The sequence below is a fragment of the Musa acuminata genome, chromosome BXJ2-6 (genome assembly GCF_036884655.1).
Source record: "Musa acuminata AAA Group cultivar baxijiao chromosome BXJ2-6, Cavendish_Baxijiao_AAA, whole genome shotgun sequence".
In the NCBI taxonomy this organism is placed as follows: domain Eukaryota; kingdom Viridiplantae; phylum Streptophyta; class Magnoliopsida; order Zingiberales; family Musaceae; genus Musa; species Musa acuminata.
Genome location: NC_088343.1, coordinates 17,005,103 through 17,029,485, shown reverse-complemented (window position 1 = coordinate 17,029,485; position 24,383 = coordinate 17,005,103). Strand labels below are relative to the sequence as shown.

General features: G+C 38.2%; 1 protein-coding gene across 1 annotated transcript; it reads right to left on the bottom strand.

The window, feature by feature from the left end:
- Positions 1 to 496: 496 nt before the first annotated feature.
- Positions 497 to 12,210, bottom strand: LOC135615131 (probable serine/threonine-protein kinase At1g54610). The gene is made up of 7 exons (XM_065113245.1): positions 11,681 to 12,210; positions 11,300 to 11,584; positions 10,897 to 11,214; positions 9,795 to 10,022; positions 3,999 to 4,099; positions 3,312 to 3,432; positions 497 to 1,328 (listed from the first exon to the last, which is right to left on the bottom strand). The coding sequence occupies exons 1-7, from the start codon at positions 12,020 to 12,022 to the stop codon at positions 990 to 992; spliced, it is 1,734 nt and encodes a 577-aa protein (XP_064969317.1). The 5' UTR covers positions 12,023 to 12,210; the 3' UTR covers positions 497 to 989.
- Between the last annotated feature and the right edge of the window lie 12,173 nt (positions 12,211 to 24,383).

Sequence of the window (24,383 nt, the reverse complement as noted above, 5' to 3'; positions counted from 1 at the left end):
ACGTTCGCCCTTTTGCCCAATAATTGCTTGTGAACTTGCTCGATAATTACTTGAGAATTCACATATTTGTTACAAACTTCTTGAAATAAATTGTATAAACTCGGAAAAGGAAAGGGAAATATTTATGGATGAAGACAATTTGTTCATATTCTCAGCAAACAAACCCAGCCATGAGCACACGAAACAATCAGATGGCAGAATTTTGCAATTCAGCAGATAAACAAACAGTAAGCATCACATTTTTGAAGGTTTCTTTTACTCCATTTGCAGCTCCTAACTAGCTTATCCTGACACTCTTATAAAGCAACAGATGGAGAACATAAGCCTAGTTTTTTCCATAATTAGAGAACAAGATAATGTAGTCAAACCACATCCCTCAAGATAATCAGCAGAACTAGTCACTGAGGTGCTACTCCCCAAGTCTCAACATGTTCCATGAAGAGTTTGATATTTGCAATACTAGTATCCGACAGAATGCCAGACTAATACATTGACATGTGTAATAGAAATTTTATTTACGATAAAAAAAAATCATGCAAAATGGACATATAAAAAGCACATAAGTGTTTTTTTTCTTTGTCACTACACACTTTTCAAATTAGCAGTACACAGAAATCTAAAATCACATTGTGATGGTAGGGCATGGAAAGAAGCCGGCACATAATGGAATAACTAAAGGGATGTGGGGATTCCAGGACCCCATACACTTATTTGACTTAAATTACCTAAGCCAAAATCCAGTATTTGATACGAGAATTTAAGGACAAGAAACAAGAAAAGAATATATATGACGACAATTCTCTTTTTAGTCCTCTATCTCAACGCCAACCATCCAAAAATTTAGCAGATATAGCAGAAAACAATGAACAAAGGGGATACAGGGAGCTATATTTTAGCTCCATAACCAACTAATAGGGTTTCTAACTCACTACACCAGCATTTGACAATGCTCAACTAATAAACAAGTGCCTGGTCGTATGGCCTGTATGTTATCGGACTAGAGAGATGCCCGTACCTTTGTGAGTTTCATTGGTAGCATTGGCACCAACAGGCTGCTTTCTTTTAGCAGGCATCCAAGACTTGATCGCAGATTGTTTCTTTCGTCCTGAGTCGCCCACAGCAACAGGATCAACCAATGGTCCAGACCATGTTGTCACTCCCCCTTTCTGGTGGGGAAACACTGTGCTGAATGAAGTTTCAGGGGGGTCAAATGCAGGATCCATATGATATGAGGACTCTAATGGGTAGCCAAGTGCTCCATCCTGGTGTGGTGGTGGGAACTTCTCACTCTGACTCTTTGCATTAGCATGTGTGATCAGATGCCTTCTCTGTTAGTAGCAAAAAATGCATGTTAACTGAGTAGCTCACAAAATTGTATTGGCAACAGAAGTTACAGATTCATCAATATATTAGAGATAACTAACAGCCACTTAGGGAAGTCATCTGTAGCTTCTATACAGAGACTATCTTTCACCAAAACAATTTGAGAGAAGGTTAAAAAACACTACAAATTTAAGCCTGTTATTGATGGTCCTTGGGAGGAAATACTTGGCAGAGAAAAAGAAATCCAATAAGATCTAAAATTCATCTACTTGAAATGCAAGAAGCTCACTGTATAAAGTTTGTGTTGCCTATTCCCTCGATATAGTTTACACAGACAGAAGCCACTTAGATTTTCCATTTAAAGAAATGACAAGACCATGAATTCAACTTCCGGAAACAGAAGAAGCTCATTATATAGAGTTGTGTGTCAATTCCTTCAGTACAGTTTACAAACGCAGAGGCCATTTAGATTATCCATTTAAAGAATCATCAAGACCATGAATTCATCTACTTGAAATGAAAGAAGCTCATTATATACAATTCATGTAGCCTATACCTTCAGTATAGTTTACAAACACAAAAGCCACACAATTTTCCAGAAGAAAAATGCATAACACAGCAAGCAGAGCATACAGGAGACAATAAAAATTTAGTTATGGGCCCCAAAGGAATGAACACAACACTCTTAAGATATTAAGTCTAAATGGGAAATCATCTAGACAGTTGTCTAGCAACATCAATGCTGCTATGGCCTAACAAAGAAGCTAATCTGTTTAACAAAGCTATGATAGTTTAGTTTTAAGTCAGCTCTTAGACTGATTAAGGTTGTTTCCATGGTATCATGTAACCCCAAACTGTGAAGATTACCTTAGTTTCCGCCTTGATTGCAGGGCACTAGTTGTTTAAATCCAGTAGGTTACTTTCAATTGTCTAAAGACTCCAAACTATGCCTCAAAGGTGTAGTGGGTCCACGGTTACCAATAGATATGTGGTCTTCAACTATAGAAATGGATAGTAGTTCACATCAAATGTAGTCCAGTAACTTAAAAAGCGCTAGGCGCCAAAAGATGCTAAGGTCCCAAAATGCCCGAGGTGCTTGCCCGAGAGAAGCGAGACGCTCCAAAATATTAAAATACAAAAATCATATAATATAATTAATAAATATGATTATTTAAATAAAAATATGACATTAAATTAAGGATCTACTATTAACAGTATATTACTAACTATTAACAGTAGTTAGTAGGGGAGAAAAAAACTATTAACAGTAACAAAGGAGGATAAAAGGGTCACTGATAGTGGAAACCAACAGTGGAAAGTGGTAGCAGCAGCGATGAAGGATTATTTTAAGACAACCAAGATAGCGCTGCGAACGACAGCAGCAACAGTGGTGGAAGCTCACAGCGGCGAAAGCTCCAAAGGGCATCCGTCGGTGGCGAAGGTGGCGAAGGAACATGTGGTCCTCTCCCTTGATAATGGAAGGAACTGTACATGGAGACATGACAAAAAGAAGCTATGGGCTCTTGCTAGGCCGTTGGACTTGTCTGTCGGCGATAGAGGAAGGCTCAGTCTACAGTGTCTACAGCGGAGGTAGTGGCGGAAAGCTTCGGCGATGGAGGCAGCAACAGAAAGCGTTGGCGGTGGAGGCAGAAGCAGCACTTGTGTTGGCTCAGGGTTGCGCGGTTTGATTGAACCAACTAACCACTATTGAACCGAACCAGACTTTTAAGTCTGGTTCGGTTGCCTTCTTTGAATCAGATGCTCGCCCGAGGCACCCGACGCCTGGGCTCACCCATGAGGCGCTCAGGCCTTGCCTCGCCTCGCTTGAGCGCCTAGGCGAGCGCCTGAGCACCTATTTAAATCACTGTATAAGTGAAATTTTGACTTGGCCAAACAATAGTTACATAAAGTGCCAGGATAGTCCCCGATTAATTTCATTACTTTCAAATAATCTTCAGTAAAAAGTAACAGTTTTTTCTTGAACATACATCAAGGTTAACTTGGAGCTCAGCATTGGCCTCCAGGGGTGGAACTGCCCTAATCGCTCGATTAAATGTGTGTGTTCTCTTTGTAACATTGCTATTGGCCTTCCTACCAGCAGCCTTCAACCTGCATAAGTTAATATCACAGAATAATAGAGTGAATTTCAGAAATATAGTTAAGATGAATAATTCGTACATCACTTCACAGTTCATGTATATTGCAAAAGACAATGTAGATAAACAAATCCTCCAAGAATTGCCTGAGGAGACAAGGAATGAATAAAAGGATTTAATTTCACAAAGAAAACTTGATGTAAAAGGTAAAGAACGATACCACTAGCAATTAGTTCTGCAGACTAGGTGAAGAAAAAAGAGAACTAAATAGAAAAAAGAACCACCAATTTACTTCATTAAGAACATTCGATCACTGAACATGAGTGCCATTGTGGTACTTTCATAATACATCAGCCACATAGAACAATCAGATATATAACCATATAAACTAAAAGCTAACAATAGTGTCCAGACATTTAGAAAATCAGATCATTTTCTGAAGCAACAGAAACTAGACCCTGTTTGTTGTTGGAAAAAAACAGCAAGACCACACAAGAAAATTATTGAAATGATTTGATTGAAAGTGTCTGAAGCTCTATGAAAAATTCATTTGAGAATTCAATAGGAAAATGATAGAACCTTCTCGCTTCTTCGTTCCTCAATTTAGCATCCATCTCCTTGCTTGGAGGATATTTTGGCATGCTCGATGGCTCACATGCATATGGTGGAGTACTGAAGAACTATAAAAAACAAAGCGTGTTATGAACTTGATCATCTACCAAGTAGAGAAACTGAGAACAAGAGATGTGTGTATGAACTGCTATAAAGAATGAAGCATGGTACCAACAACAAATGCAAATCTCTTGTAAGTTCGCATTAATTCCAACCCAAATCAGTAGGTGGAACCCTTTTCTGTGCAAGACTAATTTAGCCCTAGCTTCGATATTTTGATGCCAAACCAGTAAAATTATGATGTTTCTACTGTCCTGATGGCTTGCATATCTAAGCTACATCTTGATATGGACAGTAGTGATCATTGGTTGCATAAACTAACCCCTTGTTACTAGCCAATACATCTCTAGATGGTCAATGCTACACACTGAAATTCTTTTGATAATCTTAAACCAGCCTTACCAGGCTTACTAAGAATGTAGTAACAAGTAAAGTTTACAGTTTCGAATAATACTACCCGATACGGGCGGTACGTATCAGTCTGACAGGATATCGATACGCGGACCGCCCGCTACAGGGTGGAACACTTAACATCGCCTTGTATCGGAGTTATATCGAGCGGTAACGATCAAAATTTTGACCATTTTTTTCTCATAGGTTTTTAAACTATTCTTCCCTCATATTTCACTCTCATACTCTCATAAACTATCTCAAACTCTTTTTTTCTCATATTTGCGCTCTCCTAAACTCTACAAAACAACGATTTGTAAATTGAATCGAGGCTAATTTGGGAAGATTAAGAGGAAGAAGTTTGTAATCAAAAGGTATGTATTCTCTTTCTTTAATTGAAGAGTAATTAAGATATTTAATATTATGATTTATGTGTTTAATATTAACTAATTCAAAATTAGACACTTAATAGGTCAAATATTTATATTTCATATATATTAAATATTAAAAGATATTTATGATAGTAAAATAAGTTTTATTAAGTTTTATTAAAGTTATTGAATGTTGCGATTGGTCATTTTAATGATGATTTAATTGAAATTTGATCGATTTTATATCAATTCAATGTCTTTAATACCCATTAGGGTGTTTGACATATTTGGTCAATTCAATATGTTTAAACTTTATAGCTTATTTGAATTAAATTTGGTAGGATCATGATACCAAAGGAATAGCCACATGATAATGCATGGGTTCATGCTCGAAAGATAGATGGAAACCGTCATTATTGGCAATGTATTTATTGTGACTACATTGGCAATGATGGAGGAATAGCTCGGGTGAAGATGCATTTGGCTGGCGAATATCCTGATGTTGCAAAATGCAAGAATATTACGACAGAGATCCGTAAATTATTTCAAAACAAGCTACAACAAGCAAAGGAAGATACATTAAAAAAGAAGGCAAGAGTTAAAGAAGAATATTATAGGGCTATGCAGGAACCACTTTATGATCAGTATGAGGGTTGTGACGATGAAGTCGACCCGGATCTCACAACTAGGGTTCGTGCATCATTGGAGCATTAATATATGGTCAATGAAGTAAGGAGACATTGATGACCTGACTCACAATTGGAGTATGGCAAGAGTAGTGGAATCCAGAGGTCGACCAGCATGAGGTAGCCGACTGCTCCTCCTCAGTTAGGCCGAACTAGTAGCATGAGGTATGGTGGACTTCGTGATTTATGAAAGGTCTTGGCAGGAGGTCTGCACCAGATATTGTTGATATTAATCCACAGGTCTATCCTCCACAAACAGCAAAACAGACATGGATTGATGATGCATACACAAAAGAAAAGAAGTGGGATATTGGGAAGGCATTTCCACAGGATTTTAGCCAACACAGCACAAGGTCCATATTATCAGAGCTTGGTCTCTTCTATTCAAAAGTCTGGAACGGAGATCCAACCTCCAACACCGAGGGAGATTTACGACGTGTACTTAGATGAGGAGGTGGCAGAACTGAAGGATTGGATCAAATCCTTCAAGAGGCAATAGGATGAATATGGGGTGACACTGATGTGTGATAGTTGAACAGGACTAACAAGAATGAGTATCATCAACTTTCTTGTTTATTGCAACAGAAGAGTGGTGTTCCATAAGTCAGTTAATACTTCTGAAAAGATCCAAGATGCAAACAAAATTGAGAGCTTGATGGACACTGTAGTAGAGGAGATCAGACCACAGTATGTTGTCCAAATAATAATTGACAATGGAGTGAATTTCAAGAAGGCCAGTTTGCAATTGATGGAAAAAAAATTGTTTTGGACTCCATGTGCAGCTCATTATATAGATTTAATGCTGAAAGATATTGGTGAGCTGGACACAATCAAGAATTATGTAGCTCGAGCACAATCAATTACAAAGTTTATATATAATCATTATTGGGTCCACGCTTTAATGCAAAAGTATGTAAACGGTGAGATACTCCGACCTGGAGTCACTCGATTTGCTACGAATTTTATTGCATTAAAGTCATTACAACAAAAAAGACATAGCTTGAAGGCAATGACCACCTCACAAGAGTGGTTTGATTCTAGAGATTCGAGATTGAGTGATGGAAAGAAGATAGAAAAGTCCATTCTTTCCTCTAGATTTTGAGAGACCACGATAGAAATCATAAAAGGTGTGGAACCACTTTATATTGTTCTCCGTAAGGTCGATATGGACAAACGTCCACAGATGGCGTACCTTAAATATATGCTAATTTCAACCAGAGAGGAGATCAGGAAAGCATTCAAAGATGATTTTAAGGCCGACCAATATGTACGGATCATTGATCGTCAGACCGAAGTTCATATGGATCAAGATATCCATAATGCAGGTAAATTTATATTTAGAATAATTTAATTTATTATTTTTTATATAATAAAAAATTATACTAACAAAATTATGTTTTGCAACGTATTATCTAAGCCCGACAATTCAATATCAATATCTCTCGAAACGCAAAATGATTTACTAACGACACTACGAAATGTTATATATCGGTTGTTGCCAAACACTACTGATGCAACCGATGCTCTTATTGAGAGTCGATTATTTTGAGAAACAATTGATTCATTCTCTGACTTTGTAGCTATATCGTGTCGTTATACTATGGATCCTGGTGAGAAAAAGTTACACATATTGACTATCAATTATATTTGATGTTAATTATTTGTTATGCTAATAAAATCTTGTTTATATCTTTTTACAATCGAGTGGTGGCTACAATTTGGAGGGGATGCACCACATTTAAGGAAGGTTGTCGTTCGTGTACTTTCACAGACGACAACATCTAGTGGTTGCGAACGTAATTGGTCAACGTTTGCATTGATTCACACTAAGGTCCGTAACAAACTCTCGTATGGACAATTAGAGAAACTGATATATATGTCCATTATAACATGCTGCTAAGGTTGCGATGTGCTGAGTTGGATAAAGGAGCTAGAGGAACCAGATATTGATCCCATTGACCTCCAATTTTACAATGAAGATTCAGAGCCGATGTTAGATTGGGTTAAAGCAACAGAGAACCAAGAGGATCCTCTACTTGATGAGGCGGGAGATCCTTAACGTCCTTCGAGTTTTATCACTGAGGCAAGAAGAAGAAGCGCAATCTCAACAGGTAGAAAATCCCCCTCGATCACAACGTGGTAGGAGTCAAACAGCATCGAGTCAAATTGCTCGAGGAACTACAGACACCCAACGGTCATAATCGTCCGCCCAGCGTGCAAAGGAAAAAGGGAAGACAGTAGCATCAGTCGCATCGTAGGATCGAATCAGGCGACGAGACACCTTCACAATCGCATTCAGCAACTCGCTCGGTCCAGAGACATGACAACAACACAGATAGCAGTGCCTCGACGGATGATTGCAGTGATGCTGGGCAATCGTTGGTCTCGCCTACACAACTTGAGGGTGGTGCATGGGCCGAGAAGCAATATTTTATACATATCACCCAAGATTCAGATCATGGAACTCGACGAGGTACTAGTCAAGTTTATGCGCGGAAGGGGAAGGTAATGGATGAATTTGAGCAGATGCGACAAAATCTACATGATGTAGACACAGAACGAAGCTCGTCGTATTATGGAGAATCATATGGCCAACAACACTACGTGATAGTTGGTCATACTTCTCCGAGCAATAGTATGATACAGAGCAGCAGATCAATAGCGAAAGTAAAAGCTCTGACATTCACCAATATATGCCTCACGAGCTACCTCGGACAAATGTGATTCATGACGATCAGCCTACGATCATCACCACATTGATGCACCAATGACATACTGTGTATCAATACACTATGTCCTGGGATCAATTTTATGATTAGGTCCAATAAACATATCATATTGATATGCAGATGTATAGGATTGAGGACCCCAATCCACCACCCGTGGAAGCCCGTCGTTTGTTTTGGTGATAGAATCAACAATTAGGTATATCTACATATGTGATTATTTAATTCATTTGAATTTTGGAGTTTATATTGTAACAAAATAATCTAACAATTCAAAAGATTTTTCTATAGATATTTCAATATTTATAGAAGGACAGTCTGTAATAGACTGAAATATGAACCTTGCACAAGATTATTCCTCAAAGTCCAAAAAAGATATATGATACTATTCTTACCTAATTTACATTGATTTTTCTAAACTTATACTATTACTATATTTATTTCTAACTTAAAAATCCTATCCTAACTTTTTTTTATTTTCAGGTATTTTCGGAGGATTTTATGCCTAAATTAGGTGTACCGCTTGGTACACCCTAGCATACCGCTCGGTACGCAGTACCATATCGTACTGAGCAAACCTCAAAACATTGGTACGATACGATATTTCAAACCTTGGCAGCAAGCACTAAAGCATAAAAGTGAGACAATGCTTGGGAAGACCGAAGCTTTCATCTTATATTCAGAGGACAAAATCATACCTCCCTTCATCTAATCTCAATTACCTTAAGTAATTGTCATGCCAAACTAAGTCTAAAAGAAATTAAAAAAAGAAATAGAAACAAAAATAACATTTTTAAAATAACTAATATCTTTAATAAAACTGAATTTCATATATCTTAGAAGGTACACTTTTGGTTCTTAAAAGCCATACGTGCATTCTGCTCACAAAGCTCAGATCCTTTCATCTATTCATTCTCATTTCAAACCTTCTATTGGTTACCTACTAAGCCAATAAAAAGGGTTTGCATATCAAGTTCAGAAAAAATGTTGATGTATAAAGAGATTTCTTGATATGATTTCTCCAAACTGGAGAGCTTAAAAACTGCATGAGATATGCTGTCTTTTCTATAGTTTTCCTAGTTGTCAAGCAATCAAGTGTCTTAGCTTTTCCATGACATAAAGCAGTGAACAGAAGTAATTTTACCGTGTAACAAGATGCATAGAGAAGTTGGCTTTCAGTACAGCAGTTTTTCATAAATAATTTTTGCATGAGCGTGAAAGGCATTTGGTCCAAGGAACCAAAAGCTGAAATAGACATCACACCCCGGGCTTATAGGATGAAATCAAGTCGACATTCATAAAAGAAAAGTTCCTTCTACAACATTCATAAAAACCAAGACACTGAAGTTCCATGACTGCAATAAGATAGTTACATTTCCAACAACTTTCAATTGTACCGTGGCATGAAAGTAACTCTTTTTAGTGCAACTAACAATATGGTGTTATAAGATATGCAATATAATGGTAATGATGATGGTGGAAGTTAAAACCATTTTCTGGAGGATAGAAAAAACATTCTATGACACTCACTTCACAATTTAGTGCAGCAGTGGAAGTTAAACGTTCAGCTGGATCAATTGCCAGAAGAGTTTCAACTAATGGTAATGATGATGGTGGAAAATCCTTAAATGTCTCCTTTATGCAACGTTTGTATGGTTGTTGGGGTTTGAAAATTGTGGCATGCGGCAACTTTGACTTCTTCCAATAGTCCTCTGAAGGGGAGCCACAAAGCTTAAAAATCTTATGCAGCTGCTCAACCTGATAAATGAAGCCATTCAGATAGCAGCAGTGATAAATAGATACCTTCAAGAAACAATATTAATGTTTTGCGATTATGTGAGACCAGCATAGTCATGGTAATATATCTATGACGAGTGGTGGGCAGATATGTCTATATTAAGATCCTAACATTTTTCTGGAAGAATTGGTTGGCAGGAATTACTAGTTTGAGTAAAGCAAGATCTAATTATTCCTTGTCTTTAATTTCCTTGTATGTCAACTGATCCAAGAAGTACATGTTAAACCACCAGCACACATATTCCATGATTTGCCAACGAAAACATGACATCAAGCCTAAACCAATCTATTTTACACTTCAGTGCATCTTGCTTCATCAAGCTGATAAAATGTTTGCATCTCCTTTTTATTATCAACTATATGTTTAGAGTTCCAGCCACCAATGAGCCACTAACAACTGATATCAAATCTTCCAGCTTTCCTTATCAATTTGGTATCTGTAATACATGAAACTAATTCTAGACTTGCATTGTCGTCAGAATCTCACCTTCTAATTGCATTAAGCATTCTATAACACCTAGAACTGTTGCCCTTCTTATGTGGAGCATTCTAAATGACTTATTTTGCCTATCATATACCTCTGTCAAATATCACATCTTGGTTTAGTAAATTTCTAAAAAGTAAATTGCACCAGATGTAACAGAAGGAATGAATGGATCTTATCAGAGTACATTTCACAAAGTCTTTTCTAGTATTATCATCCTTCTGTGATCAGCATCAATATGCACAATGGCAGTTATATGTCCAATAAAGGGTTTTCTCTTTTATTACAAGTTTTCAGGATGTATCATGTGGAAGTTCTGGATACTGATACAGTGTCAAATCAAAAGATTACCTCGGTCCTCCCAGGCATAATAGGTTTGCCAGCTAACAACTCAGCTAAAATGCAGCCCGCACTCCAAAGATCTATACCCACACCATAATCAATGGCTCCCAAGAGAAGCTCTGGCGCCCTGTACCAAAGAGTGACCACTCGGCTGGTCATTTGATGCTTATGGTTAGGATCAAAGAATGTAGCCAAGCCGAAGTCCGCAATCTTAAGTAACCCTTCATTGTCAATTAGAAGATTCGAGCCCTTGATGTCACGGTGCAGCACACCATTACTGTGACAGTGCTCTAATCCTGACAAAAGCTGATGCATATAACACTTCACCTGCTCAAGTGCAATGTCAGGTAGACATATCAAGAAAGATGATAGCTTTAAGAGGTGGATTAACTGCATATCACTAAAATCTAACCTGAGGCTCAGTGAACTTGATTTTGGGATTCGCAGCAAGACCAGCAAGGTCATGCTCCATATACTCGAACACCAAATACAAACTACAGGACATCCTGGACGTGACAAGACCTTCCAGTTTCACCACATTGGGATGATCTAGCCGCCGCAGAATAAGGATTTCCCTCGCCATAAATTTGACACTCTCTGGCTCCATGGTATCAAACCTGACCTTCTTCATTGCCACAACTTTGCCCGTCAACATGTCCCTCGCCCTGTACACATTACTGTAGGTCCCTTGTCCAATCTAAATCACGAAAAGAAATGGACACTGGTTTTAGCTACGAAACCCCAATGGAAGTGGCAACAGGTACAATTTGCTGCAGTAAAGGAGGAAGCTCGCCTTGTCGATCTTCTCAAATGTGTCAGCACGCCGGGGCGTCCAGCCTTTGATGGCCTCCCCGGCGACATTAGAGAGCCAGGAGGGCCAGCCGGCAGCCACCAGCTCGCCGTGGACGTGGCCAGGGGAGCTGCTCAGTCTGGGGTCGGGTCCTTGCCGCCTGCGCCGCGAGTGACGTTTCCCATCCGGACACTCCGCGTCCTCCTGCCATGCGATCTCGATCCCAGGGAGGGCGGCCTGGGATTTGCTTCCGTCGGCGACTGGGTGCTTCTTCTCCCGCCGTCTGCGGCCAGAGGAGGAGAGCGTGGGGCTAAGGGAGGCCTCTTTGGCGAGGACGCAGCCCATGGCTCAGCTCATCACCTCGTCAGGAGGGGAGCTCAGGAAGGGATTGGCAGCTGGCGGATCGGAGCTCCGTCGACGGACAAGCACTAGATTTGGGGTCGGGGCTCGTCGAACCCTCGCATTTACTCGCTGCTTTCGTCGTATGCGGAGACACAGAAAGAGAGGTGCGGATTTTGGAGACGAGAAGGCGGTAAAATAATAGACGAGCAATAATAAGAGAGACGAGGGGCAGCGGAGGTGAGCAGATGCCAAGCGGTACGTTATTCCGCTCAAGTGGTGGGCGACGAGTCAATATAGAGCCACGGAGCCGGGCGAACCATGTCTGATGGTCGGAACCTTTCTCTCACCAGGATGAATAGTAAGTGGGCATCGTGGCATTGATCAGATTGATTGATGGGGTCAACTTCAACAGAGCGACTTAGAACAACTGGTCCAATCCGATCGAGACATCACATCCGTTGATCATCGACAACAATCACACAAGATGGAACGGCAGCAACAGGTGAATGCACGCAGCATATTGGCAGCAGTACAAACGCGACAAGAGTGTGTTGAATGTGCCGTGTGCGTTAAATGATCAGTGACAACGGCGGTGGAGGGAGTACGCTGAGGGCACGACGAGCAAGACGAGGAGGATGGAGGCGACGAGGGAGATGGTGATCGAGCTGCCGATGTGCCTGCAAAACTTGCCGTAGACGTTGTAGACTTTGCTCCAGTTGACATGTGAATTCCCCTTGAGACCTATGTAGGCGACGAAACCAGCGGCGCCGGTGGCTGAAGCCATCACTCCCGCCATCAGCTGCCAACACATAAGGTGATGATTAGTTCGTCGTTACGTAATAGATAAATATAAAGGCAGCTATGAAGCTTAAATCACCGCGTCGAAGAGGCTGAGAAGGAACAGCCTCCTTGTTGATGGAGAGATGGCAAAGAAGACAGCCATCATGGTGATGATACTCTACAAACAGGTGACTGCAAGTGCAGAGACGGCATATGCAAACAGGAGGAGCCTCAGACAGAAATCGACTCCCAAGAGACCGGGCGGCGGCGGCAGGACGTGGCGGGACTCCGCGGCAATCTTGCGGGAGCCGTTGGCGGAGGCGCTCATCTCTGTGGGCGCCATGGTCAATGCACTCCAAGGGAGATGGGGCTCCCTGTGGCAGCATAAATAAGCACAGGGAAGGGATAATGCAGGGACACGTCGTTCGTGGTCTGAACTGACGACCAAATCTTAATGGAGAGCCGTCGTCTGGTCCAAGCTTCGCATAAAATGAGTAGCTTGTTGGTGTGGGCTCTGCTTGCAGTACAAGGTTTGTCGATACGTATATATGACGTATATTATGAAGAATTTATTATATATATATATATATACATATATATATATATATATATATATATTATGAGACTCAAATTATGTAATTAAGTTAAGATTAAGATTATGTGAAGGATGTCAATTTTGGATCGAAACAATTAAAATATGTTATGGGCTAGAGGCTTTGTGACATAATCTACTAGTTGGCTAGAAGGATAGAATTAAGAAACATGTACTAATAAAATGAAAGTTGATAATAACGTGTTTAATGCATGAGCGGAATTGATGCATAAATAGGTGATGGCATTGACATTATCATAATATATTATAGGAGTGGATTGAGAGGTGATATTAAGTTCATATAGTAGATTGGTGATCCAATTGAATTTTGTAATAGTGGTAGCGATCGCTTTGTATTCAATCTTAGTGGTGGATCTTACGATTGTGTTTTATTTTTTGGAACTCAAACCGATTAGATTTGCTCCAAAGAGAATAGTGTAGGCTTGTCCAATTAACATTAGCAAAGATTTGAAAATATAATGATAAGTATTTACAAAGGAGAAGTTCATGATTGAGAGTCCTTTTAAGATATGCATAATACATTTTAGTGTAGACCAATAAGGGTTGATGCATGAATTGTGATAATTTATTGATTATAAAAGAAATGTTTAGACATGTGAGAGATAAATACTGTAAGGAACCAAATACTTATCGGTACTATGTAAGATCCATAGTAGAGCTTGTTAGGAATGAGTCGATACTAAGAGGGGGGGGGGGGTAAATTAGTGCAGTGGTAAAATACGTCGGTTCCGAAAAATTCTCCTATGATAAAAACGATTTTGGAAACTTGCTCAACTTGAAAGCGTATTCGTAAATGTATTAAAGGCAGTAAGCAAGTAAAATAGTTTGCAGTAAAGGAAATTGCTCAAGACGAAATGCAAACTAGATTTTAGAGTGGTTCAGTCATCATGACCTACATCCACTTCACCGATTCCTCTTCTATCGAGGCTACCGGCATCCACTATCGATTTTCCTTTAATAGGCAAAGATCAACCTCCTTCTTACACCCCTTTTCTCCTTTTCATAGGTTTAGGAGTTAACCTTTACAAGCACACACACTCCTCTCTAAACAGAATTCTAAAGTTAGATGTAGAGGAGGGATTTCTCAAGTGATTCTATAGCGTTTTCTCACTTTCAAACTCTTTGTTCTTGTGTTTGTTAACCAGGGATGAGAGGGGTATTTATAGGCTTTAAGTTGATTCAAACTTGGAGCCTAAAAATGTCTCATCCTAGGTTTCCTGGGTATTGGCGGTACCACCGTCGTTCCTGGGCGGTACTACCATCGTAGGATCTGATACTAGGGGTACCACCACCCAGATTTCCTGGGATGCTGTTCCCCAGCCGGTGCCACCATCGGCCCTGGCGGTGCCACCGTCGGCCAGGGTTTCAGCACCCTGGTTGGGCCTTGAATCTGGCCCAAACTAGCCCAACTTTGGGCCCAGTTGGCCCCTAACAGAGTTGATGGGATTACTCCCAATCCTAACTCTAATTATGTGCTAACTATAATTCCTAAGACATAATCTAAGCAAGATAAGTCTGGTTTCTTCCAGCGAACTTCCGACGATCTCTCGGCAATGTTCCGGTGGACTCCCGGCAAGCTCCTGGACTTCACGACGATCTTCTTGGTGAGTTTTGATGAGCTTCTTTGGCAAGCTCCTGGACTTCTCGGTTAGTTCCGGCAGAACTTCCGACGAATGTCCGAACTTCCGATGAACTCTCGAACTCCTAACGAAATTGCGTTCTTGACTCCAAGACTTCATTTTGCTTTATGCCTTGTTATCGTAGTTAATCCTGCACACACAAAAGCACACTTTAATCTAGACAATTATTACCAAGCATGAATCGTGTTGTCCGGCATATCATTGGTCCATCGATGCTTCATTCGATTCTTCGGCGCATCGTCCTCTTTTGTGGCCTATTATCCAATCGGCCAATTAACCTCACAACTTTGATATCCTTAGCGTAATATCCACTCTTCTTGGCCCGATGCTCGAACCCATGGCCCGAAGCCTTCTGTTGATACATCGACCGATCCTTCGTCCCGACGTCCAATCTTTTGACAAGTTTTCCTTCGGCCCAATATGATTGTTCCTACTTTAATTGTCTCTCCCTGATCGAAGCATCCTATGTCACTCAAAACGTAGATTAAATCATAAACACTTATCAATTGGTTTTATCATCAAAATTTGATATTCAACAATCTCCCCTTTTTTGATGATGACAACCAATTAATGACAGAGTTAACCTTAACTCCCAGAGTTTAAACAAACTCCCTCTATCAATATACCATATTGATAGAACCTTAAATTCAAGCTAAATTCAAGTCATTGCAAATTTTCTCATGAATATTTGTAACACATCATCATGCATAACATGATTATACTTCTCTCCCTTTATCATCAACAAAAAGGAGAAGTTTCAACTATCAAGTGTTTGAGATATAAGTTCAAATTATTGCATGAAAAACATAATATTAAGTGTTACATCATGCAAGCTATCAAGTTTTAGATATGCAAGGTAGTAAGATAGCAAGTTTACAACATACAAACTAGCAGAAATTTCGAAAGCAAATGTAAGATAGCTTTCTTGTTGAAGTGTGTAAGCTAGCGATTCTTGCTTCCTATTGCAATGTGCAAGTTGCAAGTTTTGCTTCTTGAGATTGGTAAGATAGTGATGTTCAAGATAGCAAGCTCTTTCTTCTCTTTTAAGAAGTGTCATTTTTGCTTCCTTTGCAAAATGCAAGCTAACAAAATTTTATATTATTTTACAATAATCAAGTTAACAATTTGACAAGTGTTACTTCTCTTTGAAGTATGAAGGCTAGCATGTTTTTAAAAAATAATGCAAGATAACAAGCTAGCAAGATACAATGTTTTACATGAAGCAAGCTACATGAAGTACATATGTATCTTCTCTTTAGATGTGCAAGCAAACTAGCTATCTCCTCCTTTGTGAGAGGCAAAAAGAAGGGAAGAATACAATTTTGTATCTCTTTTTTATTTTACAATAATTTTCAAATCATGACAAAGGATGAATAATCAAAGATGAAAAATCAAGTTATGAATGTCAAAACAATTTTTCATCATGAATATTTTATCATTGCATGCATTATTATCATAAGTTGAAATATTACATGCATAATATCAAATCATCATTCATAATTACATTAATGTTTCAATCATTATTTCAATATGTTTATGCATCATTATAGTTTCAATTTACAACATGCACAATTTTAAAACTTTACATATCATCCTTACTCTATGCATGATACTAAAAATAAATCAATCATCATATCATACATGATACTCATAAGCTAGCAAATTTATATCATTTTAGAACATCAAAACAATATCATGAGTATTTTATGCATTCATATCATCAATGTTTCAATCATTATTTCAATCATAAAAAATGAAAGATTAAATCTAAAATTTAAGAAATCAAGAGAAACCATGATCCATTTTAACAAATCTCCTCTTAAATAATTAACAAAAATAACTCTCAGGAGATCATAATATAGATAAAATTCATTTAATCTTATAGGAGAACAAGACCTCAATTCATGCATATAATACCAAGAAAAATCTCTTCTTTAGTAAAATACCAAGAAAAATCGTAGGAGTACAAAGAAGAGATCTTGATTAAAAAAATATCTCAAGTAATTCCAAGGAATCAAAATCACGATATAGGTAAAAACTCATTCAAATTCAAATAATCAAAATCATCAAAATCTTTTCAAGAAAATTTAATGAAGACAATGTAAATAGATTCTTGTGAGAACTCGATTCATGCATAATGTCTCAATTTTTTATGAGTGTCATAAGATATGATTTATTTTAATAAATCTCTTCTTTTTATAAATAGCAAAAAGAAACATAAGAGATCAAATGATACATAAGAAATCTTAAGTTATAAATCTTGAAAAATTAAGATAAAGCACATTTAAATTCAAATCGTCAACTCAAAATCAATTTCAAGAGATTCAAAAAAATAACAAACATACATTCATTGATATCCCCTTTTTTAAAAGATCGATAAAGTAGAGATTGAGAAATTCTTTAAGAAAAATATTTCCTTCCCCCTTTTCTATTTGATTTATTTTACAGAAGCATATGAGGAAATTTCTTTATTCTGTTGAGAAAAATCCTCTTTTCTGTTGAGGAAAATTCTTTCTCCTAATTTGTATAAATAGGAGAGGGAACATGTGAAGCATTTTCATTTCGTCAATAATGAAAAAAGTGAAGTTTCGCTCTTAGCCTTTGGCCAGCGAGCGAAGTTTCGCTCTTGCCTTTGGCCAGCAACCAACGTCTTTGAGAAAAGTGAAGTTTCCCTCTTTTCTTTGGCCAGCGATCAACGTCGTTGAGAAAAGCGAAGCTTCGCCCTTGTCTTCGGTCAGCGACCAACGCTGCTACAGCCACATTCTTAAGAGGCTCCACGGCTAATTCTTATCTTCCTCACTGCGGTAGCCTTCGTTGCCTTCGTTGATATGCTAATAGTCAGTGGACCTAAGGAGAACGAAGGGCGGACTTAAGGAGAACGAAGGGAACGCCTGTGCCCTCACAGCAACAATAATCGCAATAGTAGCAGCGATATGGAGCACCATCTTACGGGGGCATGATAGAAGATTTCCTCAAGTATATGAGGAAATCTCTCTATTCTGTTGAGAAAAATCCTCTATTCTATTGAGGAAAATCCTTTCTTCTAATTTGTATAAATAGGAGAGGGAACATGTTAATGTATTGAAGCATTTTCATTTCTTCAATAAAGCTTCTTTACTTTTTTAATAAAGCTTCTTCAATAATTGTTCTTATCTTCTATTCTTTAATTCAGTTAAAACATGCATTGTCGTTTAAGATCGAAAAGTAGATTTCATAATAAAATCAAGACCAAAAAATTATAACACATTAAACATAAGGCTTCTTTAAACAATAGATTTGATTCATCATTTTAATTCTAATGATAATATATTTTTCTTTTTATGTATTTTATTTTATGTGATTGATTTCATATAAGCATGATTAAGTTTTTTGTATGAAAACATACATCATAGTTTAAAACTGAAAAGGCCACATTCATTAACGTAAAAATCGATAATCCATAAATCTTAAGAATCATCTTGCATAAATTCGAAACATAAACTCATTGAGCATGATATCAAATCATTACTTCAAATGAAACTTGATTTCATTAATTATAGAGCATCTTTAATTAAAGTTAAGAAACAATATGATTAATCTTGTTAAGTGTACAAGCATTAGATTTATATTTAACATTTTATTGCATTATTGTATCATTAAAACACCAAGCATGATTTCAATCAACATCGGAAATACACATAATTGCTTCTTGAAAAACATACATATGATTATTATTAGATTTAAATCTAACATTTTATTCCTTTAACATAAAATATATAATTTTCATTATCATTTTCAAAATTACTAGCATGATCCCAATTTTTACATTTTCATTACATTATTAAACATGTAATTTTTTAAAAAAATATATATAAATATTTTTTAAAATTAAATTAAAAACAACTCACGAAGAACATTAAGTAATTTTAAAGTAAACTAAGGGAGTTTCGTTTGAGTTGTTTATCTCATTGTAGAAAGCCATTAAGGTATAGTTTGCCACTTCGCCTTTGTTGATTTTCTCCTCATCTTCGGAGGAGGTCGATTCATCCCAAAATTCTTCCCTCTTCTTACGTTCATAGCAAGTAGTTGTGTTCTTTTTGTTCTTTAATTTTTGTTTTATGAATTTTTTAAATTTCATAGTGATGAGTTCAAGTTCACCATCACTTGAGCTTATGCTCGAATGGTCTTCAATTATTTTTAGTCCGAAATCCTTCTTATTCTTTGGAAGGTAGTTCTCAAGTTCTTCACATGCATTACACGTCATTTCATAGGTCATTAGAGACCCGATAAGTTCTTCGATAAAAATGGTATCCAAATTTTTGATTCTTGAATAGCCATTATTTTTTAATCCTAATTTTTAGAAAGTGATCGTAAAATCTTGTTAATGAGATCAAAATTAGAAAAGCATTTGCCAAGAGCTTTTAAACCATTGACGATATCCGTAAAATGGGTGTACATTTCTCCAATGATTTCACTTGGCTTCATTCGAAATAGTTCAAAATCGTGCATTAAAAGATTTATTTTAGAATCTTTTACTCTATTAGTGCCTTCGTGTGTGATTTCGAGAATGTGCCGAATATCAAAAGCCATTTCACACATAGAAATACGATTAAATTTATTTTTGTCTAAGGCGCAAAATAGAGCGTTCATAGCTCTAGCATTTAAAGAAAAAGTCTTCTTCTCCAGATCATTCCAATGGTTCATTAGAAAAGAAGACCTTTGAAAATCGCTTATGATAATATTCCATAAGTTCAAATCCAAAGAAAGCAAGAAAACTCTCATTCGAGTTTTTCAATATATGTAGTCCATCCTATTGAACAAGGGAGGACGAATGAGAGAGTGACCCTCTTGAAAGTCGAAAAGAGTCATTTCTCTTGGGTGTTAAACCAAATGAGAAATTACGAGGCTCTAATACCAACTATTAGGAATGAGTTGACACTAAGAGGGGGGGGGGGGGATTAAATTAGTGCAGTAGTAAAATACGTCGGTTCCAAAAAATTCTCGTACGATAAAAATGATTTTGGAAACTTGCTCAACTTGAAAGCATGTTCCTAAATGTATTGAAGGCAGTAAGCAAGTAAAATGGTTTGCAGTAAAGTAAATTGCTCAAGATGAAATGTAAACCAAATTTTAGAGTGGTTCAGTTGTCATGACCTATATCCACTTTGCTGATTCCTCTTTCGTCGAGGCCACCGGCATCCACTATCGATCTTCCTTTAATAGGCGAAGATCAACCTCCTTCTTACACCCCTCTTCTCCTTTTCACAAGTATAGGAGTCAACCTTCACAAGCACACACACTCCTCTCTAAATAAAATTATAAAGTTAGATCTAGAAGAGGGATTTCTCAAGTGATTTCTAAAGCGTTTTCTCACTTTTAAACTCTCTGTGCTTGTGTTTGTTAACCAGGGATGAGAGGGATATTTATAGGCTTCAAGTTGATTCAAACTTGGAGCCTAAAAAGGTCTCATCCTAGGTTTCCTAGGTATTGTCGGTACCACCGCCATTCTTGGGCAATACTACCGTTGCAAGATCTGCTACTGGGCGGTACCACCGTTGGCAGCATTGTTGCTAGCAATACTACCACCCAGCCTGGGCGGTACCACCGCCCAGATTTCCTAGGGTGCTGTTCCCTAGGCAGTGCCACCATTGGACCTGCGGTGCCAACGCCGTCCAGGGTTTCAACACCCTGGTTGGGCCTTGAATCTGGCCCAAACCAACCCAACTTGATGGGATTACCTCCCAATCTTAACTCCAATTATATGCTAACTATGATTCCTAAGACATAATCTAAGCAAGATAAGTCCGGTTTCTTCCGGTGATCTTCCGACGAACTTCCGACGATCTCTCGAAAATGTTCCGACGGACTCCCAGCAAGCTCCTGGACTTCATGACGATCTTCTTGGTGAGTTTCGATGAGCTTCTTTGGTAAGCTCCTGGACTTCTCGGTTGGTTCCGACAGAACTTCCGACGAATGTCCGGACTTTCAACGAACTCTCGAACTCCCAACGAAATCGTATTCTTGACTCTGGGACTTCATTTTGCTTTATGCCTTGCTATCGTAGTTAATCCTGCACACACAAAAACATACTTCGATCTAGACAATTATTACTAAGCATGAATCATGTTGTCTAGCATGTTATTGGTCTATCGACGCTTCGTCCGATTCTTCGGCGCATCATCCTCTCTTGTGGCCTATTGCCCAATCGGCCAATTGACCTCGTAACTCCGATATCCTTGGTGCAATATCCGCTCTTCTTGGCCCGATGCCCGAATCCATGGCCCGAAGCCTTCTGTCGATACGTCGACCAATCCTCCGGCTTGACGTCCAATCTTCTGACACGTTTTCCTCTGGCCCAACATAATTCTTCCTGCTTTAATTGTCTCTCCCTGATCGAAGTATCTTATGTCGCTCAAAATATAGATTAAATCATAAACACTTATCAATTGGTTTCATCATCAAAATTCGAGATTCAATAGAGCTATCATCATATAATTTAAGTGACTTAATTGTAGAGAGTGAGGTGGTAACTTCTTTAGCATTTTGCATGTTTATGTTTGATAATAAAATTTTCAGATAAAAAATTTAGAAGATATGAACATTGCTTCCATTTATAGAAAGTAGTTTAAGGTTTCTAGGTCTTTAATTAGGAATCGATTTGTCAATTGCTTAAAGAATTGCTTGATCCCTATAAAATCATTGCCTGTGATAATAATGCATCCATATAAATTAGTAGATATATAATACATCACTTTTGTTATAGTAGGAATAAAGAGGTATCAGACTTGAGTTGATAAAGCTAGTTAACATAAAAAATAAGCCAAGTTTAGTCTACTAAACTCTTAGAGGTTAATGAAATTTATAAATAGCTTTTTATAGTTTACAAACATGATCAGAATATTGAGAATGGATGAAGGCAATGGGTTATTGCATAAAGACATCTTCAATTAAGGTTCCTTAAAAGAAGGTATTGTTGATATCTCGTTATCGTATATGCTAGCCTTAAGTAATAGCCAATTTTATGATAAGTTGAATTATCATTAATTTAACAACTGGACTGAAGATCTCTATGAAATCAACACATGGTTGTTGGTGAAACTCTTTAGCCACTAGATGTGTTTTGTATTTGGCAATGGATCCATCTGAGTTCCACTTAATTTAAAAGATCCACTTATACCCGATAACATTTTATATGGGTTGAGATGGTATAAGGGTCCATATGGTATTATGGAGTAGGGCATCGTATTCCTTGTTAGGAAATCATGGGTCAGCATCTCATGCGTAGCGGAAATAAAAAATAAAATCATATTTTTCAAAATCAAGTACTTGATCATTGAGCGACGATTGGTGTATGACAAAACCATAAAATCGTACATACCGTGTGAGAAGTGTTACCTAGGGAGATTATATATCCCTGAAATTTCCAAATCCAATAGAGTGGATGAAGGAGAACTCGTGTACTCCTCTCTAACGGTGATCCACATAGTAGACATCATAATGATGCTCCTCATATCGCTATGGAACCTCCCTCTCCACACACATCGCAAGGCTACTAGAGCCAAGGAGGAGGAGAGGAGGTTGAGGAGAATAGGAGGGGCGACCACCAAAAGTTTTAGCCTATAAACTATGAGGTTCCTCCTATTTATAGAGGTGTAAGCAGCTTAACCCTTAATGGATCCTATCATCATTGGATCTCTATTCAATTATCCAATTGGATCTTATCTATAGGATTCAAACTAAGGGCTCCACGGGTATCTCATATCCGCACCTCTACTCGTCACAACATCCACCATATTTGTATGACCCTCTAGACCTAATACCGAGTTGGCCATGAGTCGATTCTGTCAGAAATCCTTCTAATATAATGAATTTTTATCTCCATAATAATTCACTAGACTCATCTACTATGGATGTACTAGGCCACTATGCCATAATCCACAAACGGTATAGGGGATCTAATCCATCGGACCTATATATCCTCAATTATTGTATATCTATAGTCCCCCATTCATCTAATATCCCAAAGACCATTTATTGGGCTTGGTAACATCAGGCCCACACGAAATCCTGTCCGAGTCTCGCTCTAATCGGATTCTCTAAGAGAACTCCTCTCTCAATCCGAATGATCATGGCTAGAGATTTTGTCTAAGCGAGCATATACTAGTCATATGTGCCCTACAAGCCAATCATATGAGTGATAGCACATATAACATGATACATATTCTTTTTACTTATTATATTTTGATATTTTATTACTTTATATTGCTTGTTGCATATATGCATATATATTGTGATGTCCATGAATCTATCCAATGAGAATCGGATGATGATGGAATCACGATAATGAGACCGATTCATCTTTAAACACAGACTCTAAATAATCTTGATCATAGATTACTCGAAAGGGACATCGAAATAATCAGACAGATTGGTGTGCTGTATACCCATCCATATGATGGAGGCAGTTGGTCTCATAGCTGCTCGTGTGGGGGCACTAGGGCTATAATGTAGGTGCTCATTGGAGAATGAGTTTACTGATTGTTCCGTACATGGAATACTGGATGATTAATAATATCTCATTGTCACACAATGATTCCGTTGTCCTAATGATGTACATGATCCTTAGACTTAAGACACTAAGGATATCCTGTATGAGTACTCCACTCTTTGATACTTGGTTTATAGGCCTGAAAGTTCTAGATCTAGCATAGTCGTTCATCGGGAGTGGCAGCTAATCTTACGAGGACTATTGAGTGTTGATAGAGGATCATCCACTCTTTGTGTCATGAGAGAAATATCTCATATGTTCTTGCTTAGACAAATATCTAAAACAGGGTCATTCGGATTGAGAGAGAAAGAATTCTTCGGGAGAATCCGATTAGAGCGAGACTCAAGTAGAAACCATATGAGTTTGACAACACCATGCCCGGTATACGGTCTCTGAGATATTAAATGGATGAGGGACTTGTTGAATCTCGGATTTTGATGATGAAGTCAATTGTCATTTGTTGTCTAACCTATATGTTTAGATAAGTGTGCAGGATTAACTACGATGAAAGTAAGACATGCAGCAGGAGTTGCGCCGGAGTTATGATCACGTTGGGAGTTCGAGAGCTCGACGGAAGTTCGGACTGTCGTCGGAGGTTCTGCAAGAACAAATCCGAGAAGTCCATAAGCTTGCCAAAGAAGCTCGTCGAAACTCGCCAAGTGTATCGTCGCAAGTCCAGGAGTTTGCCGGAAGTCCGCAGGAGAATCACCGAGGGTTCATCGGATGATCGACGGAAGTTCGCCGGAAACTCGCCGGAAGATGCGATTGACGCACCGGAGCAAGCTGTAGAAATTGTCTTAGGAT

Bases quoted from the DNA above. Each gene is read 5' to 3' on its own strand.
- LOC135615131 (XM_065113245.1), bottom strand. From the start codon at position 12,022: ATGGGCTGCGTCCTCGCCAAAGAGGCCTCCCTTAGCCCCACGCTCTCC. The intron at 11,215-11,299 runs GTTAGATTTTAG...GCACTTGAGCAG, and splicing joins TCAAGTTCACTGAGCCTCAG to GTGAAGTGTTATATGCATCA. The intron at 3,433-3,998 runs GTTCTATCATTT...TAACTTATGCAG, and splicing joins AGGAACGAAGAAGCGAGAAG to GTTGAAGGCTGCTGGTAGGA.